This window comes from Diplotaxodon limnothrissa, linkage group LG17 (genome assembly GCF_057381915.1).
Source record: "Diplotaxodon limnothrissa isolate DT_005_m linkage group LG17, D_limnothrissa_male_GT1.1, whole genome shotgun sequence".
NCBI classification, from domain to species: domain Eukaryota; kingdom Metazoa; phylum Chordata; class Actinopteri; order Cichliformes; family Cichlidae; genus Diplotaxodon; species Diplotaxodon limnothrissa.
The window spans coordinates 10,852,369-10,874,253 of NC_140612.1; the positions used below are offsets into that span (position 1 = coordinate 10,852,369).

Below are 21,885 nucleotides of genomic sequence, written 5' to 3' on the forward strand. Positions count from 1 at the left end.
CATCCTGCAACAGGTGGAATTCTTATTGGTTTGAGATGCTTTCCCTACCACCTGCGGCTTGCAGTATCACAAGAAATGAAGGTGGGTAAGTCAAGGAACCGTATCAAAGTGTTTCTTTGTTTGTTTCCTAAAAGCTGATAGCTATCTAGACAAGACTTTTGGGTCTTGACTGCGATCGTAGTGTTGCTGTCTACTGGAGCTCGTTCAGTTGCATAATCTGACAAACATTAAGACACAAAACAACCATTTATTTTGTGATTCAGATTTAGTGAATTTAATTCTAGTATTTTAATAATCTGTTGGCACAAATTATCAGGCATTTAGCAACTTATTGTCACATCTAAATATCTCTGCTTCTGGATCACAAAATCCAACAAGACAGCAGCCAAAATGCTATAACCTACGTTTTTAAGGCAGAATCCAGAAATCAATCGGAAATCATACTGTGTCCATCTTTTAGATACATGATACTTCTTCCATGGCATAATAATATGGTTGTTATTATTATGCCATGGAAGAAGTATCGTGTAAATATTGGATCACAAGAAAGATCACGGAGGTAATAGAGGACAATAAAAATATGAAATCATGAAGCCCGCCAGTTTACACATTTGCAAATAATAAACTTTGTGGTTTAATTCTGACTGGCTACACTCAGATTATAGTTACTTCTAACAAGTAACAAAAAGTTGAGAAACTTCGGGCACACTGAACGAGCTTCTTTAGCAGCAGCCTGGCTGCCCGTGTTTGTTCTGCCTGCTGCTTTGTGAAGCAGCTTTTAGGTTTAAGGAATATTCAGGATATTAAATGCATCTAAGTGATTCTCTATTATAATCTTCCCACCAGGAGCATCAGAGTAACGTAAAAAGAAGTAGGTAATATTACCTAACTGGTGGCCAGGCAGATGTAATCGTGTACCTTTATTGCTGTCCTGTCAGTACAAACACTACTGAAATACTGGACAGCTACACAAGTTTATTCCCAGGACTTTGCAATGGAAACAATGTAGGTACAAAACACTGATGATGAATGCATGTGTGGTTAAACATGCACACGCCATCTGATCTGAGGTAAGCTCAAACATATCAGGGGAGAAGTAATACTTCATGCAGCTTAAGATAAATAAAAAAGGAGAGTTTGACACTTGGGAGTTGAATTTGTTGAGATTTTTTCAGATACTTGAGACAGGTTGTGTAATTCACCCCAGCGTACACCTGTCAGCATGAAACACTGGAATAAATGGATGCTGTTTTTTTAGAAACAAGAAGTCACATGGTACTGCCCGCTAATATAAAACTGTGAAGCTGCTTTTAGGTTTAAACAGTCTCCAGGATACAAAATGCATTTAGGGGTTGCTCGATTATAATTTAAAATCAGTGCAAAAATCTCTCCAACACAAACATCAATTTAATATCAAAGGGAAAAAAATCCTGCCAGGTAGATGTTCAACACCAGAAATAATAATAATAATAATAATGTTCTAAATAAAGCTGTCACTTCAATACAAACACCACTGAAACACTGAACAGCTAAAAACAATTTATTTCCCAGGACTTTGCATAGTAAACAATGTAGAGGAACAGTTGTAGAACACCGATGATGAGTGCGTGTGCGGTTAAACATGCATGCACCATCTGATCTGAGGTAAACACAAACATACCAGGGTAGAAGTAATACTTCATGTAGCTTAAGATAAATAAAAGAGCGTTTGACACCATTTGAATATTAAGATTTCTTCAGACACTTGACATGAGTTGTGTAATTCCCCTCAGTTTACCAAATACCTGTCAGCATGCAGCACTGAAATGAATGGATGCGCATTCAGGTCAAGCTCTCACAAGGCACTACCCATACCAAGGGCATATCAGGTGTCTGATGGAAAAACTTGGTTTGGGAAGTCTAATAAGCCTTAAATATGTATAAATGACCACACTGGTGATTGACATAAGCATGCTGGCCTAGCTCCAAGTGCAAACAATCCACTAAACAAAGCAGGGATGAGACACACAAGCTCAAGAAGTAAAAAGAAACTGGAAAGATTAACGCGATTTAAATAACTGAGCTAGATATGAAAAAGCTGGCATCCTGAAAAAAGATCACCAAGAAATAAAACTAAGATTTCAAAAAGAGTTTTAAAAACTCCATACTTGACAGAGGGAAAAATAAGATGAGGGCAAAGAAAGAGAAAATGCTCAACATCAGGCCTGACAAATAGTTTCAAATAAAACTTAAGCATCTATGATAGAAAATATTGAAACTTCAAAAAAACATCAACATAACAAAAAACAAACAACAACTAGCACTCCCTCCTGCTGTCAATATTCATATAAATTAAGAAATCTAATTGCTCCCATATTGACCAGTGATCTTAGAATTGCATATTTTTCTCCCAATTGCCTTTTGGAGCTTGCTTCTTACTTGAAGTGACGCGCACGCACGCACGCACGCACGATACAAATAGAAAAGAAAAGTGAGGGGACAACAGGTAAAGTACCTTTCTTCATAAAACATGTAAATGGTATGAGCGACTCTGTAGAGCTACGGTCACAAGCCTTCATCTAAGTCAGCACATAAAACTCAATACAAATATACACAACACATGAATACACAAATCAACTCCTGTTAAAATCATCCAGTCTACATTTACTTACAATAAACACAACAGTAAAAACAGCATTTCCAATGTAACACACTGCTTTTGGCTGCCATGGGAAAAACAACTTCTCAATTGTCCTGCCAGGAGTGTGATATCAGTGCAGCGATCACGACGTAAGCGGCGAGAGCGCGCCTCCTGCAGTCGTTCAGTTCCTGATGCTGAAAGCTTTGGTCTTCTTGATGTTGAGGAGTGGAGGTTTAATCTTTGGTTTGTTGTCAGTCTTGCTCTCTCGGTCTGGGGAGGGGAATCGTTGCCTGTAGATGTCTGGGTACTGCTTCTGAAACTTAGGAGAACAATAAGAAAATTACACTTTGCTGAGTCTGCAGATTTCCAGCATTTTTGAGGATATGAAGTGACTTGTTATATCCTTGTGTGAACGTCAGGAATCTGAAGGCTACTGAAAATAGCTTTCAAGTTGAAAACACTGCAAATTGACTCAAAACCAAATATGTGTGAGTGTGTATCAAAGACAGCCACTGTTACCTCTCCCATAAGTAAGTGGGAGACTGTTTAAAACCATGGGGTTTGGCATGTTAGCTACCACTGTTACAGTTTAAAACATCACGCCATACTGAAGGAAATTTGAAACTTGATGAGAAACTCATTGGTCAAGTACTAGGGTTACAAATCAAGACAGGAAGAGGGACACTTCTTTATTCACTTTGCATCTGTGTGCAAACAGAACCAGACTTGAGGCATCGCCTGGACTTTCAGTAGACCGTTACCTGTTTCAGTTTCTTGCGTCTGTCCTTCTCACTGATGTTTTGATCTGTCACCAGGATCTCTAGCAGCTCCTCCATGGCCTTCTGAGAAGACTCCAGTTTTTGCTGTTCAAACTCAGCGCCACTGATCTGATGGCAGAACGTGTAGACCGGCAATGGAGGGCAAACCGGATCGCTTTTGTCAGTCTTTGAAACAGAGTCAATTGGGACCTGAAATCAGGACAGTACAAACATGAAGAAATCAACATGTTAACAGATTTTAAAGCTCCCAATGAAGCTGGCAGGTTCCTCCAGCAGCATGAAAAGGTGTCTTTTGAGCATTCACAGCTATCAGCTTGCTTCTGCAGTTGTATTTGAACAGACATGCAGGGTATCACTTACTCTGCTTCTTTAAGAATTAGTTGGTTGTGGTTTACAGTTTGAAGGTATACCTGTGATGTTCGTAGGTACTGTATATGGTCACTGATGGCACCAAGCAGGTACTCTGGGACTGAGAGGATGCTTTGCTGATGATCCATTAAAAATGACACCAGCCTGGTTGCTAACAGCTCATCCAAATCACCCTCTTCAGCACTGCCCAGGACACAGCCTGAAAATGTGTGAACCATCTGAAATCCACGACAAACATCCAGATACACAAGTGAATAAAAGGTAAACAAACAGGGACATCATGATAAAAGAACATGACATACATGTCTGTGCTCACACTTCTTTAGGGAATGTTCAGAGTATTAGACAGGAACAAAAAATATTTGCTAGCTCCTTACCAATGTCCGGGTGCCGATAGCAGGGTGGAGGCGAGGCATGTCTACATTCTGGCTGATGCGTGACGCCATCCTCATGAGCAGCTGCAACTTCCTGCGGGAGGCGGGTGGAAGGAGGAGGGTGCAGAGCTGCAGGGCCTCGATGGCTACACGTTCACACTGAGGCTGGAGAACGCCTACATACAGGAACACCGTTAGAAAGTCACGCACACGCAAGTAAGTGTTTTCAGTCAAACTGAAGAACCACACTTCAGCACCACATTCATCCATTGCTACGTCACACTTGCTAGACTACACAATGAATGGATGAATGAGAAAATTAATCGACTACAGCTATGGTGTGAATTGAGGCAGGTAAAGCTTGTGAACATGACACTGCAGCACGACTGTCATCCAGGAATGAAGGACTCCTATGCCATCTTCCTTTTAGACTGTTTCTATAGATTTTAATGAAATCTGGGGGTCTGTATGAGAAAACAAGCACTATTTATCTGGCTAAACTGTGCTGCAGCTACATGATCTGTGAAACAGACTTTTGCCTTTTTCCTGTTGTTAAATGTTAAAGGTCAACTGCTGAATACAAAAACAGAGGCCATTTTCTGGAACTGGCCTTCCTGCTTTGAGTGAGGGAACAAACTGGAGCTAGTAGGGGTGAGATGTTAGATGAGGTTAATTTGATTAGACATAGACACAGAGACAGGTAGAGGTGAGAGGGTCTTACTGTGCTCATTTTGGTTTTTGGGGGGTTGGGAGTTGCCGGCGGACACAGACACAGGCGCTTTGAGCAGTGAAACAGGTTGTGACAGGTGGGACACTTCCAGAGAGCTGAGGCAGCGGCGAACAGCAGCAGGTGCAGGAAGCGTCCAAAGGTTAGAGGTGCTGGAGGCCGGTCTGGGTCCTGTAGCAGCATTAGACCCTTGTGCTTTGGTTGCAGCAGATGAGAAAGAAGAAGGGAAAGGACGAAAGGAGGAAGAGAAGGGATGACAGGAAGATAGTGATGGAGGATGTGAAGCTGAGGAAGCCTGACACTGACTGGAAGGAGAGTTTACACTGAGGCAGCTTGCTGCTCGACCCTGCCACTTAAGCTCTTTGACATCTTCCTCCCTGGTCTCTATGACGATGTCCAGGCAGCTGCTGAAGCTGTGAGGCCGTAAGGAACGAGACCTGTGTGAAGCTGACAGTCCAGCCAAGGGTATGACAGACAGCCTGTTTCTGGCTGTAACTCCTGGAGCGTTTTCAGAAGTAATGGGTGCTGGTTTGGACACAGATGTCCCGAATGAACGAGTGTGAGGTGTTGTGATGGAAGAGCTGTCGTCCTGGCTCCTGCTGCTATAGGCAAAGGATGCCAGGCTGTCACTGGACTGAAACAGCTGTTGTCTAGTAAGAGGGGCAGAGTCATCCAGGATTGTTTCCAGGGAGCAACTCCTTGTTTGAGGTCTTGTGGGAACAACTGTACTGAGGCTGATGCAGCTGCCTCCTAATGGGCCGTCATCGGCACCGCCGCCTCCTTTCAGTGCTGCCAGCCGGGACTGAAGTTTCCCACCAATTACCTCCCTCATGGGGGATTCTGTCTCGTCGCATGTCCCCTGTCTGAGCAGCGACAGGAGGAGACACTCCGTGGAGCGAAAAGACGACTTGGCTGGAGGGGGGACTGCAGGAAGGTCTGATTTCTTGCGCTTCAAATGCTGGCGCATAGAAGGCGCTGCAACGTAGCCGCAGAACACTGAAAGTGAATGAAGACATGGAGAAGGGGGGCAGAGAAAGCCAAGGGGGCAGGCAGGGTGTCAGTGCAAGCAGACAGCAAAGGGGAAGGAGAAGGTTTAGTTAGTTCAAACCATTACTGTTCATACAGCTGATCAGGCACAACAAAAACAAAAAGTGCAGCAGCTCACATCACAGTTAGGATTCCACAAACAACCAAAACTTCTGTTAGGGGGTCACAAAGCACTGTTAGAGGTCAAACACTCAACTCACATTGGAGACAACATGTCAGAAAAGACCTGCAGCCGAATTTGATCCTAACACAACACCAACATGTAGATTCTGCAAGGCCTAAAAGATTAACAGGAAGCAGCAAACCCACCTAGAACATTGATAAACAGCTCATACAGTTCATATGTGAGCAGTGGCTGTGGGAGGCTGTAGAAGTAATCGGACACTGTTTTGAAGACATCTCTTTCAAAGCCAGGATAGGATTGTTGTGTGCCGTTGTACTTTGGCCCTGGAAATAAACACCATGTTACTGCAACTGTAACAACACTGAATAATATCTTCAGTAAATAGATCCATTAAACCACATAAAAAAAATCTATTAAAAAAATAATAATAATAATTAAAAAAAAAGCTTTTTCCTTTTAAAACTGTTAATGCAGGACATAGTTGCAGCTACTCACAATTGGCCAGGCTCCTCATGGCAGACAGAACCCAGTCTGGAAGGTCATCTATGGAGGCAGTTCTAATGTTAGACTCTTTGTTGGTTTACAGTATAATGAGTCAAACTCATTTAAGTTCGAGACCTCTGGATTAAATTATGTCCAGACTTTTTGGTTCAAAATTGCCCAGAAACACCACATTTTCACAGATACTTTTACCTGAAGAAAAAAAAATGTATTATGTTGTTTTGGCCTTTTACACTGGAGAATGGCACTTCTAGGACTTTAGTATGTGGTTCAAAGCACATCCTTATGGTAAAAAGTATTTTTTCAAAGATGAGGTCTTTATACATAAACTATCCTGTACATTTTTTTCCTTTATACTGGTGTGTGAACCTACTGGTCTTGTCGTCCAGTGTGACCACTCCGTGTTTGTTGACTTTGGTCATATTGTGGATGATGTTCTGTGGATTCACATAACGATGGTCTAAAACCTCGTCAAGAGATGGAACATCCAGAATCCTCTGAAGACTGAAACACATACACAAGTTTTAGATATACATGGAAGTCTTTCTCATTTTTTTTAAATTTTTTTTTGCACAGAATGGTTTTTTGGGGGGTTAGATTTGTGTGTTTATACTGGGTCAGCGTGATGTCTCTCCAGATCTCCTGTTCATCCTCCACTGTCAGCTCTCGTCTCTGTTTCTGCTGCTCTTCTTCTGGCTGATTGTCGCCTTCCTGCTGTATTCGGAGTGCAGGATCCACATTTTCCTGAAACACATGTACGGAACAAGGACCAACATCACAGAGTGAATCTTATTTTTTTTTTCTATTAGTGCAAAACTGCATCTATGAACTTGTTTTTCTCTCAAATGCAACATATTATTGTTTTAAATTGAAACAGTGATAAATCTAACTCACCTGGGTTTCTTTCTCCTGCCTTCTTGTGCTTCTAAACCTGAAGAAACCTTCTTTGTCCTTGAATGAAGGTCTCTTTTTTATGGATCTGGACTCTGAGGCTGGAGCTGAACAGGGGATGGGTTTCAGAGGAGAAGTGGAAGGAAACCTGTGGACAAAGAAAACAAAACCAAAAAAAAAACAGACTGCTTGATGCTGTGTGGAGCACAATCAACATATTAAGCCCCGTTTTGTTAAATAATCCCCAAAAGCACATTTCTGCCAACAGATTACCTGTACAGCACATTGTTGTCCTCCAGGTCCTCTGTTCCCCAGCGTCCCTTTACATCTTCAATCACATGGTTCTTCAGAAACTTCTTTAGAAGCTGAACTGTCTGTTGCCTGGTAACGTCGGGGCCAAAGTTGCTGTTGTTACAGAGCAGCTGGTGCAGCCAATCAACAGCAGCAGAAGCAGTGAAACAGGAAGCATAGTGCCTGAAGTTCTGGCGATGTTTCCTGAGGGGCATGCCAGCCCGAAACAAACGTGTCACCTCATTCCACTGAAACAGGACACGCACAGTTCAAGCAAGGAAACAAGATAACAATGTGTCATACGGTACAGAATTGCTCCATTGGAAAGCTGATAAAAGTGCACAACAATATAATGACAATTGACCGTGAGAAGTAACAGTGGGTAAGACAGGACGCTTCTACTATAGAGAAGATCGCTAAGCTGTAATTAAGCCAGCACAGGATCTGCTGATTCAGATGCTGGCAGATATAGCCAAGCGTTGGTACACATTTCATCAACTGGTAGCTCATTATGCACAAAATTCAAAAAGCATGTGCAGCGTTAAGACCAGTTTTACTTTAAAACAAACTATTTTGGTTTCTGCAGGCATATTGCAGATTCAGGAATCACAAGACCAATGACCTGCAGAAGTCACTTAAGTTGTGAAATAAATTCCTGCACTGATGGACTGGAGGTTTGACAGCAACCGGATTGACAGGTGATCTATCCTTTAGGTCCACCATTAAAGGTGAATGTTAAATGGTCTGTATTTGTATAGCGCTTTACACATTCAGTCATCCACCCATTCACACACTGGTGATGGTAAGCTACATTGTAGCCACAGCCACCCTGGGGCGCACTGACAGAGGCGAGGCTGCCGGACACTGGCGCCACCGGGCCCTCTGACCACCACCAGTAGACAACGGGTTTAGTGTCTTTCCCAAGGATACAACGACCGAGACTGTCCAAGACGGAACTCGAACCGGCAACCTTCCGATTACGAGCGATCGTGAATTTTCTTTTTTAAAAACATATAAACACAGTTTCTTTAAGAACCATATTTGTCAGCCCTATGACACCTGCGCATCTGTTACACTTATACAATAACAGAGTAATCGAGCAGCCATGGGACGTTAATTGCAAACATTATTGGTTTAGGATAAGGATTGATCTTAATGAATGAACTAATATTTGTAAACAGAATTGCTCTAAATATTCCAATTCCACCATCCCAGTGAATTTCTTTTATTAGAAACTCAAATAAGTGAGTGTCTATAGCTCACTGAACAAAGGTTGTTGACATATATATTTAAAAGACATCACCGCATATTAAATCACATCAGTGTCGTTAATGAAAATTCGTACTTTGAGGTCCAGTTTTCAAACGCCATGTAAACTAATCGGTCTCGTTAGCTGGATTACAGGTGACGTTTGTTGCTGAAACAAAGTCATGAAGATGATATTAAATCAGAGAGAGCCACAATTTTGCAACGCTGAAACACAGAGAGGATACTTTACTGTGAATTTCTTGCAGTATTGCTTTTAGAGAAGCCGGCAAAACGCGTGTGTTTAAAAGCAGCTGCAGCTCAGTTTAGCGCTTCCGTTGATGACGATCTTACACTGGGTAGCTAGGTATTAGCTAGCTCGTGAACTTTAACTTACCAATTTCGTGGCTCGGTACGGTCCAGGGCTGATAACATGAGAACTCATATTTATCACGGAAGGGCAGCGCTAAGGGTTTCCTTCATTCGCTGTAGCGACGGATACTATCCATCACTCGAAGAAATATTTACGCATTTCTCGCTACAACCTTTAGTTTAGTTACGGAGAAACTCTCCACAGCCTGGCAGCTCCCCATCTGTTCAAAATTACGAGCCCTGTGCTTCTGCCACCGGATTGGATGGACGTTCTGGTCACGTGACCAGCCTCTAACGGAAGAGGGTGGAGGATCAAAACAAAAAGTGGACTGTGGGGTATTTGGTAGTAAGGCTATTTGAAAATTCTCCCAGTTGACACTAAATTTAGGTCTACAGTTAGTTACAGCTGTGTCAGCTGTAGAAAATGACTGTATTGCTATATGCTGAAAGGCCATGCAGGTGTATTTCCTCGTGTGCTACGGTACCCTTTTCTTCAGTTTTCGTTACATTGCGCATTCTTATATAATAATATTCATTAAATCACCGGCACGTAAGCTGTTAAAGTTAATTCCAGGAATTTCCCACCTCTATCATACGCTGTATTTGTGTTTTAGACCTGAAGATTCAGTAATTATAAGCCAGTGGTATAATGCATTTGTTATCTAGATGCCAATTTAAGATTTGTATAATTATACTTGTAAACCAATGCAACATCTAAAAGTATGCCTTTGACTGTTGCACTCTGATGGCTCTTAAAAACCTCATTAATCTTTGCTTTTAAACACACTGGATGCTCCTCCTCAACCAAAAACTCAAACATATTTGACTACAAAGCCCAGCTACAGAACCAGGCTCATCACCAGAGCCTATATTTAAACTTCATGCTCTTTGCACATGGGTTTCTATTTAAAAGGTTTCTAATAAAAATAATTAATAATTATACATTTTATATAAAGATGTGAGTGTTTTACTGTTCGGACTATCCTTCTGTTCCAGCCTGTCTTAAGTGAAGGAGCAAGTCCTCCTGGGGAGGCCTTTTGCATTCACTGAGGCATGGAATTTACATTAGCATATCTTTAAAAGCACTCTGTAGGGGAAATCATTTACAGCCACAAAGAGATGAAAGACAAAAAAGACAGTGGGTGTTAGAGACAATTCTAAAGGGATAGATACCAGGAGGATGTGGTTGACTCTGGCCACACAGTAATGATTCCTTCCACTTGCCTCCGAAGTTGGGAGTTGGAAGTGACATGAGTCCTAGACTGAATGCTTGGCTTTCTATCCTAATGATAGAGCCTAATGCTCTGCGATTGGCTCATTTAGCGAGTCACAAAAGCTCAATAGTAGCAGTACATATTGAAGCTTTTACAGTTTTACTGATGTTTACTTGAAATATCACCATCTTGGTTTGTTAAGTTGGGGTTGGTGGAGCTGCTCCAATTTTCTGAGTGGCAAGATATTTCCTATTTTATGCACCCTTGTATTTTTACAGTTGCATTTTTTCTATTGGTATTTGACATTGAAAATATCTGTGGCTCATTTGATGGATTATGAGATGATAACTTTTATTCCCCAGTGGTTCCCAAACAAGATTTCCAGACAATAATTCCCCCCCAATCCTCTCACACTTTTTTCATGCGTTATCTGCTATCCAGATGTTCAGGCCACAAAGGCCCTAAAAGATGGGCTCCATAGATCAAGTCAGCAGACTAACTGAGGAAATCAGAGACTGAGATATAATTTGTCTTGGTTCCCCTTGAAGGAAGCCAGTCTGCAACTGTAACCCACCTTTGATGCACAAAGTAGACAAAACTAACATCATATGGATGAGTTACAACAGTAAAATGCTGCTTTTGGATTGCTGCATAAGTGAACATAGCTACAGCGAGGGCCTTGAGCCACTCAGGGAGAGCTGGGTCAGGAAGGGCATTCGGCATAAAAATGCCAAATAAAATGCATAGATCACTAAAATGCATCAGTGAAGGCAATCTACAGTAATGTCATATATAACAATACTTGATAGGGGTCCTTTTCAATCATTTTTAAGATTTAAGTTAGAATTCTGGGTCTGCTGTGTATGTGCTGAAAAGTGTAATATCGAGTTTCTGCTTATCATTATAGTTATTATTTAAAAAACTGAAAACGTTTCATTCACTGCGTAATGAACTGATTTAATTCATTCCCAGCCGAGAAGACTGTATTTGTGTCTTTACTGTATGACTTGAACGGAAATCGACAAGCTGTTGCTGAAATAATGAGAAAGGCTGCCCCCAGCTGGGCACAATAGGGAACTACTGCATTTTTGGAAACCTAGTCACTCTTTGGTAATTTCAGTATTTTTGTTTTTACGCTTGTTTAAGATAAGAGATAAGATAAGATAGAACTTTATTAATCCCTCGGGTGGGTTCCTCTGGGAATTTCGATTTCCAAAAAGCACAGCACCGACAGAAGTTACAGTTACAGAATGTTATATATATATATACACACACATATATAAATACAGAGACAAATATAAATAAAATATACAAAGGGGATAAATAGAATAAATAGGAATAAAAATAAAAATAAAAATACAAGTGAATTGCACATTTCAAGTATTGAGGTCTATTGCACTGTTGACTATTTACAAAAAGTATTGCACAAGGTATTGTACAGTGAGGTGAAGAGGCACTACAGCTTAGTTGTTCCCCCCTCCTTTGTCCTCCTGTTTCCCCTCCCTCTCCCCTCCAGAGAGGAGTTAAACAGTCTGATGGCGTGTGGGACAAAGGAGTTTTTAAGTCTGTTAGTTCTTGTCTTTGGGAGAAGCAACCTGTCACTGAACAGACTCTTCTGGTTGTTAATGGCCGTGTGCAGAGGATGCCCAGCATTGTCCATAATGTCCATCAGTTTCTTTAATGTCCTTTTCTCTGCCACTGTCACCAGAGTGTCCAGCTTCATGCCGACCACAGAGCTAGCCCTCCTGATCAGTTTCTCCAGCCTGGATGAGTCCTTCTTTGCTGTGCTGCTCCCCCAGCACACCACAGCATAGAAAAGTACTCCAGCAACCACCGACTGGTAAAACATCCTCAGGAGCTTCCTGCAGATGTTAAAAGACCTCAGCCTCCTGAGGAAGTACAGTCGGCTTTGGGCTTTTTTATACAGGTGCTCTGTGTTGCAAGACCAGTCCAGTTTATTGTCCACCCACAGCCCGAGGTACTTGTACTTGTTGACCACCTCCTCCCCCTCTATCTGAACCGGCAGTGGACCTTCTCTGGACCTCCCGAAGTCCACAACCAGTTTATATGTCACAAAGACAAACGGGAATATTTTGGGGGTATGCACTCGTCACTATAGTATTTGATTTTATTCTGTACAGTTGTGTACTGTATTTATTCTTATTATATTCAAATTTTTGCTACATAACTTTTGCACTGTCCACTTCCTTCTGTGACAAAACAAATTTAGTTTTGTAATAAAGGTTATCTTATCTTATCGTATCTTAGAGAGCGAATAAAGATCTTACAAGTGTTAAGGACGACAGCCAAAGTGCTAGTTAAAGTTGGTTTCCAATTACAATTCAGTTATGTTTTTTTTACTTCCTAGTTCAGAAATAACTTAAAATATGTCTGATCCGACAGGATTTGTGTTACTTTTTTTTTAAATAATATTTTTTGCAGGGAAAAATCTGCCGTGACCCGGATTCGAACCGGGGTTGCTGCGGCCACAACGCAGAGTACTAACCACTATACGATCACGGCGAGCTATCCGTGGGATGAGAAGCACGAGTCGTTGACAGAACCCCTATGCTCGCATAGTGGTGAAACACTAAAATCCTATTAATTATGGCCAATACGGGACCAACAGAAAAGTCATTTAGAAATTCGAATTACAGTTTTTATCAGACATTGCTGAGCGAGCAGCAAGTTACTTCTAAAACGGTGAGAGACACGTTTGCGGTCTGTTTGCTTATGGCTCTACTTTCTTCACGTAGTAGAGTGGACATATTTTCTGTGTCTCGTGGTGTGGGCGTAGCCTACGGCGTTTTAAAAACGTATTCGCTTGCTGATTGGTCAACCGTCGTGTATTCATACGGATTCAATGCATTCTCTTTACCCATTGGTTACGGGGTCGTTATCTCTCGTTTATCATTGGTTCAATAAACAAGACGTCCGAATTTCAAACTAGATTGTCTGTCAGTGTGTTGTCGAAGGAAGCGAGAGTGAACGTTTGCTAGCTAACAAGTGTTGGGTCTAAACGGCCATTTGGAAACAGTTAACATGTAATTAATGTTAACTAAGCTGTTTTTTTCTAATTCATTTTATAAGCTACAAGATTGACTTTATTAATTACAAATGGCACAAGGCGTACATTCGGGACAGAGAGGATTTTTGGACTTCAGTCCAACAAGGAGAGACTACACAGACAAAGAGAACGATGTTCCTGTCCTGAGTTTGATCCAGTTTTCAAAGGCTCCTTTCGTAACCTTTGGGTCGGTTAAGCTGGGTACCTCCAAGTCGGCTGTTCTGAGGATTGAGAACCCTACAGAGTATGCTGCAGCGGAGGTTTCTGTTGATAAGATCCCCTCAAGTAAAGGCTTTTCAGTGGACTGCAGCACGTTCAAAATCCAGGTATGTTTTAGCTTATACAGAAAATACACGAGTACCCATTCACACACCAGATTCCAAACTCCACGGGGATTTTCATATCATTAAATACACTCTTAAAGATTTCTGTTTATAAGAGTCGGTCCTTGTTTCCAGCCTGGGGGCTCATTCACTCTGGTGGTGACCTGGACGCCAACCGAAGAAGGTGGGATCAGAGAGCTAATCGTCTTAAATGCCAGTGGTGTCCTCAAACACCAGGCTGTCCTGCTGGGGAGAGCAGAGGCACCAAAAAGGAAAAAGGTAAGCATCCACAGCTTTACACGGAGGCTCTTACAGCTAATGTTACTCTCAGATAGCTGAAGTTTTTTTTTCCGCCTTCACTTTGCAGTATGTTTTGATGAGCAGCTGCCAAGTAAGAAAGCAGCAGTGAAGACATTATTTATTCCAAAATACACTGTTAATCATCGGAGGTTATGTCAGTCACTAAACAGAAGTGAAACCATGTGAAAAGTAAAACAAAAGCATTTTTAGATCAAGACAAGTTGTTGGATATGAAATATGGTCATTGATCTGTAAATTGTAATGTGCACGTAATGACAGACTCAGTGAAAACTGAGATATATTTATATCAGGATGTTCATCATTGTGTTGTGTCTGGTTTCAGCTTTTTTTTTATTTTTTTATTTTAATGTTGCCTATTGTAACAGTGTTTTTTAACATACATTGCATCCACTGGCCTGTCTCACTTGAGGTTAAGTTAGGCTGTATGTGAATGAATGACTTTAAGCTATTTTAGGTAAAGAATATCACATTTGACCTCAAATGAGAAAATGCCTTGCCTTTTTTGTACCAACAGTAAGATACAAAAGTAAGGCTTTTGGTGATATTTGGTGAGTTCAGTGCAGTTGTGATGTGTGCTTTCAGTAATAACTGGTATGACTCTTTAGTCTGATTATTATGAGGCAGTTATAGCCTTAACTGGAGGCCTAGCTTATATGATTTGTTTTGTAGGCTGCAACTTTACACATCATTGAAAATGTGTGTGTGTGTGTTTTCAGAAGACCTTATGGGACACAATCAAAAGCAAGAGAGAGGGTGAAAAAATGACAACACTCAGAAGGAAGGTCGAGCACCCCCCTCTCAAGATGGCTGCCAATAAAACCTTCCAAGTGTCTCGAAATTCACAGTACAAACGAGACAAGCCACGCAGCCCGCTCGCTTCACTTAACGAGGGCAAAGGTGCCATAGAGAGGTCCCTAATCAAGCACAGCCCCGCTGGGGATCGCTGCCTGAAATCAGACAAGCAGAAAGCCTTAAATCTGAGCCAGGAGCAACAGTCTCTGGTCTTGCCAGAAAAGGAGAACGTCCAACAACTTAATAGGAACTCTCCGCTGGTTTTGCTTGTCCCGGCTGCACAGGTGGTAGACTCTGGTAGCATGTCCGCGAGCCCAGATGTCCTTGCAGGAAAACCTGAAAACAAAGATCTTACCAAAATCCTCAACAGGACGCTGTCGCCAATTGGGACGCCAGAGAGGTTTAAGAAGCTCATGCCTTGGATTGAGTCAGAAATCCCACTCCCTGCTACTGCAAAGTCTGCAGCTGCTGCTGCTGACAGTGAGTTACCTAGAAGCCCCCTCCCGTCTTTGAAAGAGGCCCTGTTTCTCATCGACTCTGATCTGATCGATGTTAACACCAGCCCTCCAGATAATAATTCGAGCTGTAACTTTTCAGATTCGCTCGAATCTAACAGTGAAAAACACGGCTGTCGACCTGACACAGATGTCCTCAAAGCGTCATCTGGTAGCCCTGAGCTGTCAGAGTCCAGCGAGCCCAGACTTACTTTCTTTGTCAGCAAAAAAGCAGAGAAAGTGAGAGAGCTGTGTGTTTCGGAGGCTGATAAACTTCCTGAAGGGACAAAAAAAGGTTCTTTCACCTCTGCCACAGTGACAAAGGGTAAGGCACCGGTGGAGGCAAATGGTTCAAGTGGAAGGAAAATAAAGAAGTCACGACGAAGGCTCCTGCAGAATACGCTGGAGCTGTCTGATGGCAGCTGTCCGTGTGAGTCAGGTCCAGAAAGTCCTAGCCTTCCTGTCATCGACTCGGACAAAGGAATCAGCCCGTGTGATGACAAACCTCAGGTCCCAGAGTTTATCTTCTCCAGCACCAGCCCGAGGCTCGCTGCCTCACCTGCACCCATCACCTTCCCTGTCTCCTCCCCTCCACCTGTGGCTCCTTCTCGCTTTTCTTTCTCAGTAACGTCCCCACCTCATTCAGTCCTTGCTCCTGTTGCTTTTACCGTCGCCTCTCCAACACCTGTGAGCTCATCTTCTCCTCATCATCATGACCTTTTGTCAAAATCTAAAGTGTACGAGCAGCCCCTAGCAGTTTTTACACCTCCTCATGTTCAGGAAGACTTGTTTCCCGTTAACGTAGTAGCGAAGAGCAAGAAGAGGAAGAGTGAGGAATTTCTGAAAACTGATGGGAAGAGTGAAGATGACAGGAAAACCAAGCAGGTAAAAAGGAGCAAGGTAGTTCCTGGGAAAACCGAGCCCTCCCGATCAGTCCAGGAGAGGAGAGGTGCATCACAAAGGCAGAGAACATCAGGTGAGCCTCCTTCAAGAAGGTTGTTCATGTCTTTGTTGAGTTGGAGGCTGTAGCTTGTGTGTCTGCTGTTTTAGATATGCTTTATACTAACAGCTCTATTATGTTCAGAGAGAGGAGGAATAAAAAAATCTAGACTATATCTCCACAAACTTTAAATCAGTTCCTTTTGAATTGTTTAAGCTACTTATGCTCAACACATTTGTTTTCTTTTTGTATCACATATTTATTTATTTATTTATTTCACTTTCAATAAAAGGGTTGCTGGTGATAGTGATATATGGCTCATGCCAGTATCGGTTGATGTTGGTATCAGCCGATGTTGTCCTTGCTGACTGATTATTAGTGGATGTCACTGGCTGATATTTATCTGTCACATCAGTTTTGCAAACTGGCTACAAAACCAGAGACAGTTCAGTTGATTTTAAAAAGATTTCATTCCCTAAACAAAGGGCTAAATGACAGACAGAAAAAATTAAATTTAGCCATCCATCATGGGAAGCTGGAGTTTCTCTCAGTCTGTCACAGGGTTGTAAAATAAAATAAGAACGGAAAAGATATCGTTATTTTAAACTTTGGTGCTGGACTCGGAGCACGGGGTGTTATTTTCAGGCCGTGTTTGTAATATTGGCAGTTTGAAGGTGAATAACCTGCTGACGGTTAATGTCCTTATATTGTGGATTTATTGAAGTCTGATGCAATTTCTATCCCTCCCCGTAGGCTCAGTTCGCTCAGTGACCGCATCATCTCTAAGGACTATGAAGTCTGCAGTTCCTGCCCAGGCTAAGCTACCACACTCCAAAGCAGTCTCACAAGGTATACAGGAATATGTTGAAAAATTGGGGTTAAATAATGCTTATAATCCTTTCTGCACCGTTACAAAAATGGATATTCGTACAACTCAGGGCTAAAGTTTTAAGTAATAAGTTAGCTTGCATACAAGTCATTCGTACGAGCTAAAAACTCTTTTCCTTGACTTTGATAGGAAATGTACCATTGGTGGGGAAAAAACAAAACCGCTTAATTAAAAGGATTGGAAAAGAGTGTGTTTAGCCTATAAAGTGACATGAAGTGCTATCATCTATCTTAATCACTTATCCAGTTCAGGGTTGCAGGGGATGGACGTAGTCCTGCTGTCACAGGGTGAATGCCAGGCTGACAGGTTGCCAGTCAATCATTTAGCTTTTTCTTATTATGGTTATCAGAGATGCTTTGAGTCACTTCATTCAATAAGCATCCTCCTTAAAGAAAATTGACTACTCCATCACAGCCATAAGACCAACACAGATTATTTTGATCTGTGTGAGTCCAAAGATAAAAGTATGGAGCTGGAAAAGGGCATAATATAACACATATAACATAATATATGTTTAACTGCAGCAAAGAACCAAATACTTCATGTGATTGTGTGCCAAGAGTGGAACTGTGGTCATTTATGTGGGAGTCAGGAGTCAAAGTGAAGTATGTGAGGGTGGTGCAAGACATGTATGAAGACATGTAGGAATTTCAGGGTGGCTGAAAGGTATGGTCAGATAGGAGTCTCTTCAACTATCTTTACCCATCACACGACTCACTATGAGCAAGGATTTGGTGACAGTGGGAAGGAAAAACTCCCCTTTAACAGGAAGAACTTTAACTCGGCGATCTGCTGCGATTAGTTGAGGGAAGGAAGAAGAGTGAAAGTCAGTGGAAGTGTGATAGAACATACGTGTGTGTGAATGAAGGATGATACCCTGTTACGACTCATAAAGGGAGCAGCTGATGATGATGAGGATAATGGCGTCAATAACAGTTCCTTCTGTTGTTCACAGGTGCTCCATCTCGAAAGGCACCTGGTGCTCCCTCTATGAAGACAGCAAAAGTAATCGCTGTGGCACAGTCGAAGCTGAGCTTTATTAAGCCTGCACAAACAGGTGTGTGAACATTGGAAGAATCATAAACACTGTGAAATGAGCTTTGTGATTTGCTTTTATCTTTAATTTGTTTGTTTTTTGTTTTTGTACTATTTTCTTTCAGCTCTACCCAGACACCCGATGCCGTTTGCTGCCAAGAACATGTTTTACGACGAGAGGTGGATAGAGAAGCAGGAGAGGGGTTTCACATGGTGGATCAACTACGTCCTCACCCCAGATGACTTTAAGGTCAACACCGAAGTCGCCAAAGGTAACAGGCAGCAGGCTCAAACATGAGAAGATCATGGTAACACCTTAAATATCTCTAACCTCTTAAATCTGTACCCTCCTCTTGTGTGTCTCGTGTAGTAAATGCTGTGTCCCTTGCTATGGGCGGTGACGACAAGTATAGTGTGTCCAAAGCTCCCACCAAAGAGGAGATGTCCTTCAGCACTTACACAGCCAGACGCAAGCTAAATCGCCTCCGTCGCTCCGCCTGCCAGCTGTTCACATCTGACGCCATGGTCAAGGCCATTCAGAGGCTCGAACTGGAGGTGGAGGCCCGGCGACTGCTTGTCAGGAAGGACCGCCACCTTTGGAAGGACATAGGTAAGAGTCCTGCTTAATGAAAGCTCAATGCTCTGAGATTCCTGTCACTAAGGCCTGTTCGTGTCATCTTTCAGGTGAACGTAAAAAAGTCCTCAACTGGCTCCTCTCGTACAACCCTCTGTGGTTACGGATCGGACTTGAGGTATTCTGACACATGTGTTTTCTTCTAATGTTCAGCGTTTGCCATTTCCAACAATGTTATTATTATTTATTTTTACCCTGAATATTGCTCATCTTCAGACGATCTACGGAGAGCTGATCTCACTGGAAAGCAACAGCGACACCTTGGGCCTGGCTGTGTTCATCCTCCAGCGACTGCTGTGGAACCCGGACATTGCTGCAGAGTTCAGACACCCCCGAGTGCCCCACCTTTACAAAGATGGTAATTTGAGAGGATGTTGGGTCAGCGTCAGAGCTAATAGAAATACCAGGAGAGCCGAGACTTTTAGTTTAATTGAATTCAAAGTAATTAAAAATGGGGCATTGTTTGTGTGTTGATCAGCCCAGGTTTGCTTTTGAATTTCCCACTTGAGCTGTAGCACAAGTCTCGGTTTGCCTTTATCATCACCAGACAGAAACACTTTATTATAGAAAATTAACAACTTGGGCATGAGTGCAACCTTAATTAACCGACTTCTTGTTATTCCTTCGCTGACTCAAACTTTTAATTTCCTTCTAACAACACAACAACAATGACATTTTGCACTGGAATAGATGTGCTTTATATTATTAGACCGAGGAAAAAAAAGAAGTAAAATAGATGAGGAAATGGGCAGCACAACCAAATAAATATAACTAAATAATAAATATAGATACAGTGTGCATGATGCTCAATGTTATGCTGCCAGATCTATAACTGTCTGAAATGTGCAGCTGCAGTTGCTTCAGTTGATGTGATGATTATTGGATGATCATGATTATTCAAATGTTCCAAACACAAACATAATTGATTAACACTCAGGTGAAAAACAGGATGTTTCACTTTTTCTTTTCCCCTCTTCACTTTGAGTAACCGATTACTTTTTGAATGTGATTAGTTCTCATGAGGCTTAAAGATCACTTTGGATTCATTGGATTAATGTCCCAAAACCTCTAATGTTGTTTTATTCCTAAAATTAATCTGGGAACATAATGCTGAAGAGCCCAAGACAGATGACAGAGCAAAGGATGAAGGAAATACTTTCCTGATTTTGTAGATGTTTGGAATTCCTTTTTAATCCCACTTGCAATTAAATAATTCAAACAACTTGGGAGTGTAAAGACTACTTTTTAAAACAAGGATATCTTGTGATCAAAATAAGAAGATTTCCTTTGTAAACTGGAAATTGTCTTGATTGTCACTGTATGAATGCCTGTTTACCTTTTCTCGGTTAGGCCACGAGGAGGCGCTGTCCCGCTTCACTTTGAAGAAGCTGCTGCTGCTCGTGTGTTTCCTGGACAAAGCCAAAGAGTCCCGGCTCATTGAACACGACCCCTGTCTGTTCTGTGTTGATGCTGAGTTCAAGGTACGCCAGAGACACAATGTGTCACCAACAAACATTTGTGGAAAATTACAATTTTTGTACATTGAATAAAAGCTTAAGATAGTTACTCTTTTCTTGGTATTGAATGGGAGAGCATATGATGTCATTGTGCTTTTGGAATGATGATAAAGAAAAAAAAGCTTAAATAGGTTAAAAAGATGAGTCTTGAACTGCTTTTTGAGTATACTGAGCTCATGGATCAAAGAATCGAGGAGAGAGATTTCAAGAGTAAGGGTCACGATTGCAAAGGCTCAGTTAGCTTTAATTAGTTTTTCTTCTAGATTTAGGGATGGATAATAAGCTCTGATCAGGCGCCCCAAGAGTCCTGGTGAAAAGTTAATCTCTGTACAGATATGCTTCACCATGAAGAGGCCTGAAGATAAAAACTAGAGGTTTGAATTGAATTCGAAATTTAATGGGGAGCCAGCACAGTGAGATCTGCAGAGGTGTGACGTTAGAGGTCTCGAAGGATGTGGTAACGAGCCTCGCAGCAGCATTTTGCACAAGCTGGAGACGATCCAGGGAGGTTTTACTGAGGGAGGCGAAGAGTGACTGAAATAAAAGCATGAAAAACAGTTTCCCCTCTTCTGGTCTTTTTGGCTTGTGTTAACCTCTGTCGTGCTATGTACTGCTCAATTTTTTACATTTTTATTTAACAGGCAAGTAAAGACCTGCTGCTGGCCTTCTCAAGGGACTTCCTGAGCGGAGAGGGGATCCTCCCGCGGCACCTCAGCTACCTCGGGTTACCCGTCTCCCACGTTCAGACGCCCCTGGACGAGTTCGACTTCGCTGTGAAGAATTTGGCAGTTGACTTAAAATGTGGCGTTCGTCTAGTGTGAGTGTGTCGGCATGAATTTTAATGCGATGCTCGGATCCCAGATGCGTGTGTGCTTCTCTCAGAGGTCAGGCTCAGATAGGCAAGGGAATTGGGAGCTAAGGACTCTCAGACAAGGTGGTTTCAGACAGGGGATTTCCTTCCTTGATTTCTCACTGAAGGATTGGCTCTTTGACAGCCCTGACAGTGGTTCAGTTTGTGTCTGTGAGTCTGTTAAATAAATTTTTTTTTTTTTTCAGAGCAAATCTTTGACTCCATTTTATTTGTGTCAGGTTCCCTACAGGTTATGATGCAATTTAATGTTACATATTTTTCTGTTTTGTAATTACATGGGTATTTTTTTTTTTTAAATATCCTGTATTTCAAGTGGGTATGTTGCCCCTAATGTTGTCCTGTACTCTGATTGGCCAACATGTAGTTAGGGTTATAACAGCATTTAATTAAATATATTTAAAGAATTCAAATTGACATGAGCCAGATTTAAATTGGCAAAAGCTGGATT

General features: G+C 41.9%; 2 protein-coding genes and 1 non-coding gene across 4 annotated transcripts in view; 1 reads left to right on the forward strand and 2 right to left on the reverse strand.

Annotated features, from left to right (window-relative positions):
* Positions 1-2,801: 2,801 nt before the first annotated feature.
* Positions 2,802-9,445, reverse strand: depdc1 (DEP domain containing 1). The gene is made up of 12 exons (XM_085376024.1): positions 9,366-9,445; positions 7,706-7,971; positions 7,436-7,580; positions 7,155-7,285; positions 6,915-7,045; positions 6,536-6,583; positions 6,226-6,363; positions 4,864-5,865; positions 4,146-4,318; positions 3,810-3,986; positions 3,382-3,588; positions 2,802-2,939 (listed from the first exon to the last, which is right to left on the reverse strand). Exons 1-12 carry the CDS (start codon positions 9,411-9,413, stop codon positions 2,802-2,804), a joined length of 2,604 nt encoding a protein of 867 aa, XP_085232150.1. The 5' UTR covers positions 9,414-9,445.
* Positions 9,446-13,005: 3,560 nt separating this feature from the next.
* Positions 13,006-13,077, reverse strand: trnah-gug (transfer RNA histidin (anticodon GUG)). Its single transcript has one exon. It is a non-coding gene; the product is annotated as a tRNA-His (tRNA).
* Positions 13,078-13,671: 594 nt separating this feature from the next.
* aspm (assembly factor for spindle microtubules) overlaps positions 13,672-21,885 on the forward strand; it is a 28,612-nt gene continuing 20,398 nt past the window's right edge. The window contains exons 1-13 of one of the 2 annotated variants that reach the window (XM_085375699.1): positions 13,672-13,947; positions 14,080-14,223; positions 14,982-15,684; positions 15,742-16,249; positions 16,328-16,527; positions 17,260-17,340; positions 18,336-18,437; positions 18,541-18,687; positions 18,786-19,025; positions 19,100-19,167; positions 19,266-19,407; positions 20,400-20,530; positions 21,208-21,383. In XM_085375699.1, the coding sequence (XP_085231825.1) occupies positions 13,672-13,947; positions 14,080-14,223; positions 14,982-15,684; positions 15,742-16,249; positions 16,328-16,527; positions 17,260-17,340; positions 18,336-18,437; positions 18,541-18,687; positions 18,786-19,025; positions 19,100-19,167; positions 19,266-19,407; positions 20,400-20,530; positions 21,208-21,383 (2,918 nt within the window). Of the gene's footprint in view, positions 13,948-14,079; positions 14,224-14,981; positions 16,528-17,244; positions 17,341-18,335; positions 18,438-18,540; positions 18,688-18,785; positions 19,026-19,099; positions 19,168-19,265; positions 19,408-20,399; positions 20,531-21,207; positions 21,384-21,885 lie in introns of both variants that reach the window. The other variant, XM_085375697.1, reaches the window with a different exon arrangement.